Genomic DNA, 13,076 nt, shown 5'->3' on the forward strand with positions numbered 1-13,076 from the left:
ATAGTTTTTTATCCACCGGTCTACGGCCTGAGCTTGTTTTCAAGTGATATACACAATAATACAAGCTTTTAGACAAGAATTGGCGTTGTTTTGGAAGAAAGGAAGCTTAAAATATGACAGAAATCTAAAAATATCATATATAATATACGTTCAAATAATAAAAATTATCAAATGGACTGAGTGAGTTTTGGGATTACACTCTTCAATTGGAAAATAGATTTGCTTATATTCCGATTTCTCGTCTTGCATATTAAAGGTCAGGTATATTAAAAAATGTGTTCTTAAATGCAAAACTCTTTTCAACACGTTACCCCAAGAAAGCCATTTCCATGTAATAAAGAGTATTTTCATATAACCCATACCTTCATAAATTTTGCTGAAAATAAGAGTTTGCAACGAATTTATCACTTTGTATTGAACTATTACCGCAGCACCACGGTGATAATGGTTTAAAGTACTAGAAATGATGTTTATCTAATATTTCATGCATTTTTGCACCATATATAATTTAATTTGGTCATACTTTGTATGGTATCCGCTGATTTTGAGTAAAATTATCATTATTTTCGATTTTACAAGGATTTATAGTTCACGAATGGGGTTTAGTACCGGTACGACAAGGGTGGGGGTGGCAAAAGAAAGTCTCACGGAAAAGTGGGTCGCACCTTCAGAAAGTTTGCAAACCACTGGTCTATCCAAATGTCCCAGGACATAGTGAAAAGTTTGACAATAACGAGCCGGCTGCCTAAGCAAGAACTTCCATTCGATGCTATGGGCCGGAGCCCTGTGTTGGCATCTCTAAGTGTATAATCAAATAGGTCCTAAAGGAGAACCTGATTTAGGTTTGGGGAACGAGCAGGCCAAGGTGTGGGCCTTTCCCAACTAATCCAGCGGTAATACGTTAATAAGAAAGTCCTGATAACGAGCCCCAATTAATCCCTGTGGTAGCACGTTTGGCCCTATTAATCTGTTACCAAGAACACCTGCCCATACGTTGATTGAGAATCGGTGCTGATGCCTTGTTTCTTCAATTGCATGGAAATTTTCATCGGCCCACACATGCTTAACCCCCACTCATATCCACAACCAAACTTTTGTTTTCAGTTTTCCTTGCGATGTGTCAGTATTCCATGCCAGGAGTGTCAACTACGTTATGATTATCTGGTATGCTATATTGTAGGGCAGAGAAGTGCATTGCCATGAATGGACGTCACATTGAGCACCTCCTATGAATAAGTGTTGAGATCTCAGAAAGTATGTGTTGTAGGACCATGTTTATTAGACATTATTTTCTTGTTTTGATGCATGCTATGACCTCTTAAAATATTGGATACTTTTTTAACACCCTGTATAATATAACAAAGCACACTATATTAAAATAGAAATTTACGATCATATGCTTTGAGTTACGTAATATATTTAAATACATAATTCATTATTATTTATGTTGCAATATACAACATCCATATATGTACATAGCCTACATATTTAAATTTTAATTCAAGTATGTAATATAGTAAAACAGCGCAGATTACATCTAATAAGTTCTAGAATGGTTCAAAAACTTTTCTAAGTATTTATACATATATTCAATAGATTTAATTTTAAATCTTGCATTTAGTATAATGTAATATAGCACGCAACATTAAAACAGTAACTGACACCCATATTTCTTCGAGTTACATAATACATTCAAATACATAATTTGTGATTCATTAAATTAATTTGTAATATATAATAACACAATCAGTACACCTGAATAACTTTTCATCTATATACTCTAGACACATTGTAGTTTCACAAAAAGAGTTTGATATTTTGATTTAATTTTAATTTATTCTTAACTTTTTTTTTTGTAAAATATGCATATTTAACAATTTTACATATTCAAATAGTAGTTGACAACCATATTCTCTCAGGCACGTAATACATTCAAAGACAATTTTTGTATTTTTTACAAACTAATCTCAACATGGCAATACAATCAATATAATATAATTATATTTGATTAACAGTTATCCATGTATATTTGTTTGTTGCGTAGTATGATATGGTTACCTAATTCAATTTCAATTGTACATAAATATGCATATTTCAAATCTGTGATTTTAATTTGTACATTTAAGTGTTTTTTAGTGTTTTTTAATATTGACTTCAACAATGTATATTTTGTTGCATGTAAAAATCTTGAAGCACAGCTTTGATGCAATGTTTTTGCACAAGATATCTTTAATTATCAATATCTGAAGATGCCATACTAGAATAGCGAGAACGTTAACAATATTAAAAATACAATGTAAATTTATAATAACATAATTTGCATTAAAGGTAAGTCACATGATTGAATAACATTTTCTTTGAATTTATTCCTTGACTTATTAATAATCCGTGGCACCACAGCCCTTGAAGGGCCCAGACCGACCAGCTGGCTGCTGGCCTCACGTTCACATGCCGAAGCAGAAGTGGACGATCATCCAACTAGAATGGAGGTATCTGTGGTTAGCACGATGATCACTTGGCTTACTAGAACGTTTAAAAAATGAGCTCAAAATTCAGGTTGAAAGATTGAAATGAGGAATTTTACCATGTCTTCAAAATAATGACTGATTCCTTTTGTTTCATGTGGTAATTAAAATAAGTTTGAAAGTGCAAACACAACAGTTTGGAAATACAAGGTTCTATTTGAAAACAACAATTCTATTTGAACTCATTACAACATAAAATAATATTATTCCGAACACGTTAGGTTCACGAAATGATAAAACAACTCATTAACGAAGCTAACAAACCAGAGTTGTCATTAAAATGTTTTCCATTTTCATTTTATTTCTAAACAAACAAATTCTCTCCTGTAATATTAAAAAAAAAAACAATAGATAGAACATTGTTATTCTAAGCCCTGCAATTGTTCGGCTTGGTTAAATAATCATGATTTTCCCGTCAAACATTGAGTTAAAAATTTCAAAATTTTTTTATCATGTTTCCTTATCAAACGGGAAGCTAGGACAGAGTTCTTAATGTAGTTTCAAAGTACCACATAATCTTTAAGAATTCTAGAACATTCGCAATTACTAACTACATTCAAGAAAACAAAAGAAATGCATGAGCTCAGCTTGCAGTAAGTCTGTTGCCATTCACACATTAATTTCAGTACATTCTAGTGCCAACAAGAGGAAAATATATTTCTTGAGACGGAAGTGTGAAAAAAATAAGAACCACGTAAAAACGTACACCCCTTTCCTGTTGCACGGCCATAAAAATATGATTAATTCATAATATACAGCTTCAAAACATTTCTAAGCGTGTTGTACCTATCGGGAAACGAAAGAGTTAAATGGAAAATGCGAACACACGTGCTTAAATTATGGCCACACTGAGTGGAACCAAGACATAGTAACATAGGAACACTCCGAGGGCGATCTATTTGAAATTGGCTCTTAGACGCAAAATTTATAACTACTCACGCCTAAAAGGACCACGAAGCCCACAAAGTACATTTCTTAAACGGGACCTGCAGCAACTTTTCGTTCTACTTTCCTCATCGTTTTCTTCTGCTGGTAGGTACTTCAATGATGCTGCTGTGATAAGAGCTGGCATGGGATGTAGCATGGCTTCTAAGTATTCCATGTACTCTGGAAGAAGCAAAATAAACTTGATCGTTAAGCATGTGTCAATGCATTCACAGGCTTTCATTGAATGACATATTAATAGGGCAAGGATTTATATGCAATGCATATTTTGTAAATCATGTAAAATCATTTGATACATGTTTTGAACGACTGTATTGACGAATATTCAAAATTAATTATATATTTCTACATATTTCAGGCGTTTGTATATTATAAGAGACTACTGAGCATGCGGTGTAGCATATTTTCAGGATTTTATGGCATATAGCCCCAAATTAGCATATTTTATAAAAAAAATAATATTCTGAATTTTTTGTCAGCACTTAATATTTCTCTCTTACCTATACTCGATGGCGGGAAATTCCTTGCATATGCAGTGTGGTTATCGAAAAACCAAAACACCTACTCTATGCTTTTGTTCCATTGTGCTGCTGCACAACAAGAAGCAATACCAAACACCTCTACCTGTCTGACTTCATCATCATCATCATCATCATCATCACATCATAATCATCATTATCATCATCATCAGCAGCAGCATCATGTCATCATCATCCAGCAAGTATTAGAAAATGTGTTATCAATGTTATCTTTTATTTAACGACGCTCGCAACTGTCGAGGTTATATCAGCGTCGCCGGTATGCCCGAATTTTGTTCCTCAGGAGTTCTTTCACATGCCAGTAAATCTACTGACGTGAGCCTGCCCCACTTAAGCACACCCGCAACCTCGGGCATATAAGGCCAGCGCTGTACGAACTGCTCTAACCAGCAAACTAGAAAATGTGGCCTATTACGATCTCATAATAAAGATGAATTTTCTCTCCAACTCTTTTTGGGACATCCCAGAGATCTCTTCCCATGGGATTCTGTGGTATCTCATACACCGCAAATGGCTCATCCTGTTGTTCTGGTATTTCTATATGAAATGGAGTACTCATTACAGTCCGAGTTCTTCCATTATTTTTTCCTTGCGTTCATGGCCGCATTTTGTATATCCTGCTGTTCTTCGCATAAATCTCATTTCTTTAGCTCTAATTCTGCTTTCCATCCATCCATCCATCCATGTTAATGTCCATGTCATAACACAGTACAGGTCTTGCCAGAGTTTGTTAAAGGCGTATCCTAGTGCTTTTCTGTAGCATATTTTCTGTTGATTATTCCCATAGTTTTGGAGTATTTTACAATTTTGCTCATTATATTCAAATCTTTATCAAATGTTAATTTGTAGCCAATGTATGTAAATTCATTAACTCTTTCTAAAATTTTGCCTTTTAAATATATTTTGCTAGGGACAGGGTCTTTTCCCAGAAGACCATAACTTTTTTTCTGTATTTATTTCCATGCTATATTTTTTGCAGTGATATTTAAATTATGTACTGAGTATTGTAGCTCATTTTCTGTAAGTGCTGTTAAAATTTAAAACTAGGTCACTTCAAATATCAGTGAATCTATTTTTAAATTTCTGCAACTGACCATGGCTCATTTGTCTCCATTCCTGAATAATTTTATTCATATGCATTATAAAAATAAGGAGGGAGAGACCGCAATCCTGGTTAACTCTTGTGTTAATTTCGAACCATTCAGAGGTCTATTACTAATTTTAACTGAAATTAAATTTGTTCTACCTGACTTAAAATCCCATAACCACTTTTTACTGTTTCACTTATTCTCAGTTGGCATTCTTTTGTTAAGTTTATTTATACACACTTTAACATCTATGGTGACATCACGTGTGTAGGATCTTTGGGTATAACAGTAGGCCGTGGACTTTTGTTGTGATTCGATTTTACTTTCGTGGTGTTATAGATGGCTTATGTTCTTGTAACTTATTTAGATTTTGTTTTAAGGTTTATGATATTGGTGATTAAAGGGGTCATGAATAATGATATGTAAATTTTCAACCCTGCATGTGCCTTCGTGACTGAGGGAAACCATGAAAAACCTCAGTCAGATTGGCTGGCAACGGGATTTGAATCCGGAACCTTCGGAATACGAGTCTCACAGACTACCGTCGCTCGGTTTTCTTTATTGCTTATCCATTTCTTATAATTTGATTGCTTGTTAGTTACAATCGGAACAATAAACGTTACATTGCAGTATACTTCTAAGACATGCTGTGTTCTGCAGTGATGCAATTAAAAGTCCTTCGGAGAAAATTTTGTCATTTCGGCTGATTGTCAAATTCTTCAAAGTGATATTAATTCAATTGCACTATGGTCTGTTGAAAATGGAATGAAAGTTAAACCAAAACTTTGTTATTTCCTTTTCACGAAAAACTACGTCCTTAAATTTTAATTATTCTCTTAATAATAATTAGAAAAGATTGTATTAAAAGTCATGGTGTTTTACTTGATTTTAAATTGTATTTTCATGATCATGTTCAATTTATACCGTACATATTACTATATACAACCATTCAATAAGAATGCTTGGTTTTATTAGGTATATAAATTTATTCTTATTCTACTCCTGTGGATCTATTAATTTTATACTATACATTGCTTAGATCTAAACTTGAATATCGTCGTTGTTCCTGCAATAACTCACATGTGAAAACATAAAATTTTTCAGTAAGACGAAAAAACACATTTATTCATTGCATGGAAGTGGAACATACGAGATTGTGAATTCTTACATTTTCGAAAGGAAGAAATATAATTACGTATAGGAGATTTTATTATTTGCTGTATCACTATTTAAGTTATTTAATAGACGATGAAAGAGTAATGGAACGGAGAAAAATTCTCTCCGGCGCCGGGATTTGAACCCGGGTTTTCAGCTCTACGTGCTGATGCTTTATCCACTAAGCCACACCGGATACAACCCCGACGCCGGTTAGAATCGTCTCAGATTAAGCTCCAACTCGTGGGTTCCCTCTAGTGGCCGCCCTCTGCACTACGTCATAGATGTCTATGAACGCAGGACCGAAGTCCACACATGTGCTGAGGTGCACTCGATATGAGTGACTAGTTGGCCAGGATCCGACGGAATGAGCGCCGTCTTAAATCACGAAGTGATTTACGCATATCATATACATTATTTTAATGTACCGGAATACATATGATATTTCCATGTAGATATTCTGCGTCATCATACGATGAAAGAGTAATGGAACGGAGAGCAAAAGTCTGAAAATCGATAAATATGTGACATAGGAGTTATTGAAGAAACAACGACGATATGCATCTGTTGTATGGAATTCCATTACTTCCACTGACTCGTTTAAATTGGAAAATATTCAAAGAAAATTTATTTCCTTATGTGTTTTTCGATTCTTATTCAATTCCTGTGTTTGTAATTATCAGATTGACTACAGATATTTTCATTGTTGTAGTCTATATGCCAGACGTCTAGATCTTGATAATTTTTTTTTAAGATTATCAAAGGTGATATTGATTGCGAATCTTTCTTAAGCAATATCAATCTTCGTATTCCTCCAAAGGGATTGAGATTTAAAAAATTTTCTACACCAGAAATTCAAAATACTTTTCTCTGGTCTGTAGATGAATAAAATATGTCAATTTGCATGGAAAGAATTTAAATCCATTTAAGGTATAGTACGAGGGAGGATCGAAAAGTAATGCGCAACAACTTTTTGTGACAACGTATTTAATATGTAAGCAAAACAAAATAATGAAGAAAAAACCTACAGGTTTTACCTATTTTTCAACACAAGAACCAAGTCTCTCGACACACTTCCCCCATCGTGACACCAGATTCAGTACACCTCGTTCATAAAACTCCGTTTTCTGGGCGTATAACCGCCTCGCACGACTGATTTCATTTCTTCATCCGAACCAAAGCGTTGGCCTCCTAGAAATGTTTTCATTGGTCCGAAGAGGTGAAACTCTGATGGTGTGTAGGGTGGGTGACTGCCGCCTCAGTGCCTCTGACATTGAGTGGAGTTGCAGCGGTCACTGGTCAGCCAGAAAGTGCTTCGTCGGTAAGATTTACTCGGCTCTCTTCGAAGAACCTGCATTACCTGAAGATGTTGCTACGGTCCAGACAATCAGCACCATACATCTCCAACATTTCCCTGTGAATTTCACTCGGACTTTGTTTTCCTCAGAAAAAACGGACTACACCTGGCTGCTCTTTACAAGTAGACGATTCTAGCACACGTTCCATCTTTACTCAGTAGTTGTCGCTCGTTCCGTGAGGGTGACACCTAATCGAGCCTTTGCATTCTGTAGCGTAAGATTCAAACTATCTGCCAATTTTGAACATCGTAACCAAAACATTATACCGTAAAGAAATTGTTGTGCGTTACTTTCCTATCCTCCCTAGTATTTACTTTCTATTGGCATTGTATGTCATTTTGTTCTCATTACTTTAATTTATGTTTTTTGTTATTATTGTTATTAATTTAATTATTCTCGTTATCATTTATATCCATTGTATTTTATATTCGTGTATCATTTCTGTCTTTATTGTATTGTGCTGAACCATAATTGGCCTCTGGCTGTTGTCAAGTAGGTACATATACTGAGTGATTCACGAGGATTTACCATCACTTACAGAACTTATTTCCGAAGGCATTCTGAGTAAAAATTGTTATATAAATGTTTGTCCAAATCGCAATATTTTTATACTTACATTAATTTGAAGTTGTTAATAAAACATCTTTTTTCTTTAGTTTTACGGGTAAAAAAATATTACAAATAGGGAATGAACTATTCAGAAGTATCACTTCTTAATTGACTAGTGTTCTGAAGCTACAAATGTGTTGTTAATTGCTTTGTACAGATTTTATTTTTCAATTTTTAACTAAAAATGTCAACATTTCTATTCACTTACAACAAAAATTGTTACAAATCATACGACTTTAGGAACTTGATTCTTTACAGTTTAATTATGCATCCTAATGTACACTCTTAAAGAATTTACAAGAGTGGCGTGATTTGTAACAATTGTTGTGATAAATGCGTAATAAAATATAATTTTTTAGTTTAAAAAAATTCTATACGAAGCAACTTTGGAATTCACAACACAGTTTTAGCTTCAGAATGCTAGCTAATTAAAGAAATGATACTCCTGAATAGTTCATTATTTACCTGTAATATTCTCTTACCCTTAAAACTCAAGAATAATGGTATTTTACAAGCAACTTCAAATTAGTGTAACTCTGAAAATATTGAGATTAGGATAAATGTTTATATGATATTTTTTGCTCAGAATGTCTTCAGAAATAAGCCTCGTAAAGGACGGTAAATTCTCGTGAGTCAGTCTGCATATTAATAAATAAATAATACATTATTATTATTATTATTATTATTATTATTATTATTATTATTATTATATTGAAATTTAGCAACAATTAGCATTTTACGTGGAACAAATAGAGTTTAAGGATACATTACCGCGGCTCACCCAAATATGTAATTAAGTGATAAAATATGTGTACCTTACCCTACAATTAGTATGTACTGCCTGTATGTTTTAATCGCAGTTTTTAGAAAGAAACTAAGTCAAAATTTGCAATTTTTTACTGATGAAATGGTTAATACTTCCATCAAGTATTGATTTACAAAAAAAGAAACTTAGTCAAACCTTTCCCTGTATCTCTAACATCAAGTTGTAATGATTATAGCTTAACTTAACATAATCTTACTTTGATAAGTAGGTCTACATCTACACTAAAAGTACCGGTACACGTAAGTTACACTCATTAATTCATATATTTCCATTATTATTATTATTATTATTATTATTATTATTATTATTATTATTATTATTATTATTAATTTGTTGTTATAATTTGTTTGTTGTTATAATTTGTTGTATTAATAATGGTAACTGGAAATTAATATTTTATTAGTTTCATAGCTCATTATCATCCCACTCATTCAAGGTTATATTAAATTTTAGTTCTTTTGCGTAAACACACAAAAACAATATTATTAATTTATTACTATTTATTGTATCTTCGAGTTTATGGTGGAATTTATATACTTCATGAAAATAATCAATAAACCTTATGTACTTATTTTATACAGTAATTCAATAATGGACGAAAGGTGTTAATTTTTCCGAAAGAACACGATAACGAAAGTATAATACATTTTTTCGTCTGCTAGGGGAAGGGATCTGTGATGAGGCGATAGTAGCGATCCTAGTGGCTAGCTATTAGGAGGGTCAACTGTCAATGGATGCATATTCTCTACGTATTGAGCTTTGTTACTGTACACAGGGCCCCCGAGAAGGGAGGCAAAGGGGGCTAGTACATATAAACCCGTGAGCAATAATGGCCCGTCAAATTAAGTGAGTCTGATTACTTTTTATTATCATGAATAATTATTCGTAGATGCATACTGGAAAAACACTTCTTAGCAACAGTAACAAATATAAATAACACTCGGGAGGAAATTATACGCAAAATAAAAAATTCGGGAAATACCTGCTATTATTTGCTTGAGAAATTTAGTCATTTCGACTATTTAAAAAAGCTGAAAAGTAGAATTTATAAAACAGTTGTGAAACTTGGAACAGAGGATAAGGGTATTTGAGAATAAGGTGTTTAGGAAAATATTTGGAGTTAAGAGGGATGAAGTTACAGGAGAATGGAGAAAGTTATACAACACAGAACTGCACGCATTGTAATCTTCACCTAACATAATTAGGAACATGAAATCCAGACGTTTGAGATGGACAGGGCATGTAGCACGTATGGTTGAATCCGAAAATGCATATAGAGTGTTAGTTGGGAGATCTCAGGGAAAAAGACCTTTAGGGAGGCCAAAACGTAGATGGGAGGATAATGTTAAAGTGGATTTGAGGGACTGGAATAGCGTTGCTCATGATAGGGACCGATGGAGGCCTTATGTGAGGGCGGCAATGAACCTCCGGATTCTCTGAAGTCCATTTTTTTTTATTTTATTTGGTTATTTAACGACGCTGTATCAACTACTAGGTTATTTAGCGTCGATGAGATTGGTGATAGCGAGAAGATATTTTGGCGAGATGAGACCGAGGATTCGCCATAGATTACCTTGCATTCACATTACGGTTGGGAAAAACCTCGGAAAAACCCAACCAGGTAATCAGCCCAAGCGGGGATCGAACCCGCGCCCGAACGCAACTTCAGTCCGGCAGGCAAGCGCCTTAACCGACTGAGCCACGCCGGTGGCTCTGAAGTCCATTCGTAAGTAAGTATTAAGCATAATAAATTCAGTTTTGAAACCATCTTTAATTTAGAGGAATACAAGATACAAAATTTATACAATTCTTGTTTGATCAGTTTTATCTTACGGATGCGATGTTTGCACAAAAAAAAAAAACACCCGCCTGCTCAAGAATAACCTCTAACGAGATGAAGTTCATGATACGTACTGCAGATGTAACAAAGTGGTAGGTATCATAAAAGAAATCATGATATCTTGAAAGTACTCACAACCGAACCAGTATTGCAATATGTAAAATATCGAAAGAAAATTTTGGAAAGTCATGTCAGAAGAATGGATAGAACACGCATCCCGGAAGAAACCCTACAGTATGCTCCTCGTGGAAGATGCGTTGGTCGCTCGGCTAGGAGATAGACATGTGAGACCGAAACAGAACTCCTGGTCTAATACGTGTTTTTGATGATGATGACGATGCTTATTATTATTATTATTATTATTATTATTATTATTATTATTATTATTATTATTATTGTTGTTATTACTTACATTTTTAACATTGTTAAATATTATAATTTATAATGTGAAATTCCTTTCTTATACATTAATTTTTAGGCCAATTGATAAGGAAAGAGCAGGAAAAATGAACATCAGCATTAAATATGGAACCACGTCTTTATTCTGTATGCACATTATTACTTACAGGCTGTGAGAAATATCAAATAATATCCTTGTAAGATATTTAAAAAATATCAAATTAAATATTTTGCTGCAAATGATACCAATAATTTAATGATCCCAAGAATTTTTAATCATATCTGAGACCTTTTCTCCAATCATAATGCAAGGAGCGTTAGTGTTTCCACTGGTGACGAACGGCATTATGGAAGCATCAGCCACTCGCAAACCATGGATTCCATGGACCTTCAGCTGGGGATCCACAACAGCCGCAGAATCACTGGAAGGTCCCATTTTACAGGTCCCAGACTGATGGTGAAATGAATACCAGGCATAAGGTTCCCAGAGAGGGTTATTTCCAGATTCGAAGTCCTCTTTTGTGGGCACGAAACTTGCATTTAAGACAAAACCTGCGTCTTTGAGAGCTTTCGTATTTCCCAGTTGTATTGCAATGTTGTAGCTCTCAAGAGTAGCATCAACGTCTTCAGGTGCTGTGAAATAATTAGGATAAATGAGAGGCTGGACGAAGGGATCTGTTGTGTTGATAGTGACATACCCACGACTCTTTGGTCTCAGAAGTGTTGAATGGAAATTAATTTCATCGTAGTAGCAAATTGGCATCTTCGTCTCTGCACAGCTTGAGTGTGTTGTGAAGATAAGCTGGAAGTCCGGATTGTCAATAGAGTGGTTTGCGTATCTCGTACTGACCTTTGCACATGTGCCAGAAGCAGCTACTGTTGCCCAGGGACCGTCTCGTTTGGCCTTTGAATACTTTACGGAGTCAATCAGGATCTCTTCGTTGCTCGGTAAGGCGCGAGCTTTCTCGTTCAGAGTGAAGAAAACTCCTGGCGCAGAGAAGTGATCCTGGAGATTTCGTCCTACATTCAACTCCTGAATGACGTGAATCCCAAGGGGTTCAAGAGTTTCTTTGAGGCCGATCCCGGAAAGCATGAGTAACTGTGGGGAGTTCACGGCACCAGCACTAAGCACGATTTCTTTACTCGCGAAAACCCTTCCAGTTTCACTTCTGTCAATCTCATTAGCGTACTCCACGCCATATGCAGTTTTGTTCTCTGGATGAATCAGTATCTTTGTAACTCTGACGTTAGGTACGACCTTAAGATTTGCCCTCTTGTGACGAATAGGCTCAATGAAGGCCTTGTTGGTGCTGCGTCGTTCTCCATTCTCCTGTGTTGCTTGCGCAAACATAACTCCGGTGTGGGTCTCTGTGTTGAAGTCAATTCCATTGTACCCCAGTTCTCTGAAGGCTTCGTGAATTGCCTTCGCGTTCTTCTCGAGGTACGGGTATCTCTGAACACTGAGGTAACCTCCTGTACTGTGGTATTTCGTGTTGTTGGCTATATCTGGATCCATGTTGTTTTCGGACTTCTTGAAGTAAGGAAGTACATCCTTGTAGCTCCAGCCGGTGTTTCCTGAAATATGTTACATTTTCTATAAATATCTAAAATACACAAGGCGGAATGGAACTAAGTAGGCTACTTTTGAGAGATGAATTAGGGCAGTGAGTTAAACATAAAAACTAATATCATTATTATCTATCATGATTGGGTTTTCAGTAAAGTAGCAATTTTAGTTTAATTTTGGAAATCATATTCCAGCAAAACAAGTGTCGTGGAAAAAACGGTGGGA

At 34.9% G+C, this 13,076-nt stretch overlaps 1 protein-coding gene across 1 annotated transcript in view; it reads right to left on the minus strand.

The window, feature by feature from the left end:
* Positions 1-11,404: 11,404 nt before the first annotated feature.
* LOC138698369 (glucose dehydrogenase [FAD, quinone]-like) overlaps positions 11,405-13,076 on the minus strand; it is a 34,626-nt gene continuing 32,954 nt past the window's right edge. The window contains exon 4 of the mRNA XM_069824237.1: positions 11,405-12,859. Within this exon, the coding sequence (XP_069680338.1) occupies positions 11,538-12,859 (1,322 nt within the window). The 3' untranslated portion in view covers positions 11,405-11,537. The remainder of the gene's footprint in view (positions 12,860-13,076) is intronic.

This window comes from Periplaneta americana, chromosome 1 (genome assembly GCF_040183065.1).
Source record: "Periplaneta americana isolate PAMFEO1 chromosome 1, P.americana_PAMFEO1_priV1, whole genome shotgun sequence".
Classification (NCBI taxonomy): Eukaryota; Metazoa; Arthropoda; class Insecta; order Blattodea; family Blattidae; genus Periplaneta; species Periplaneta americana.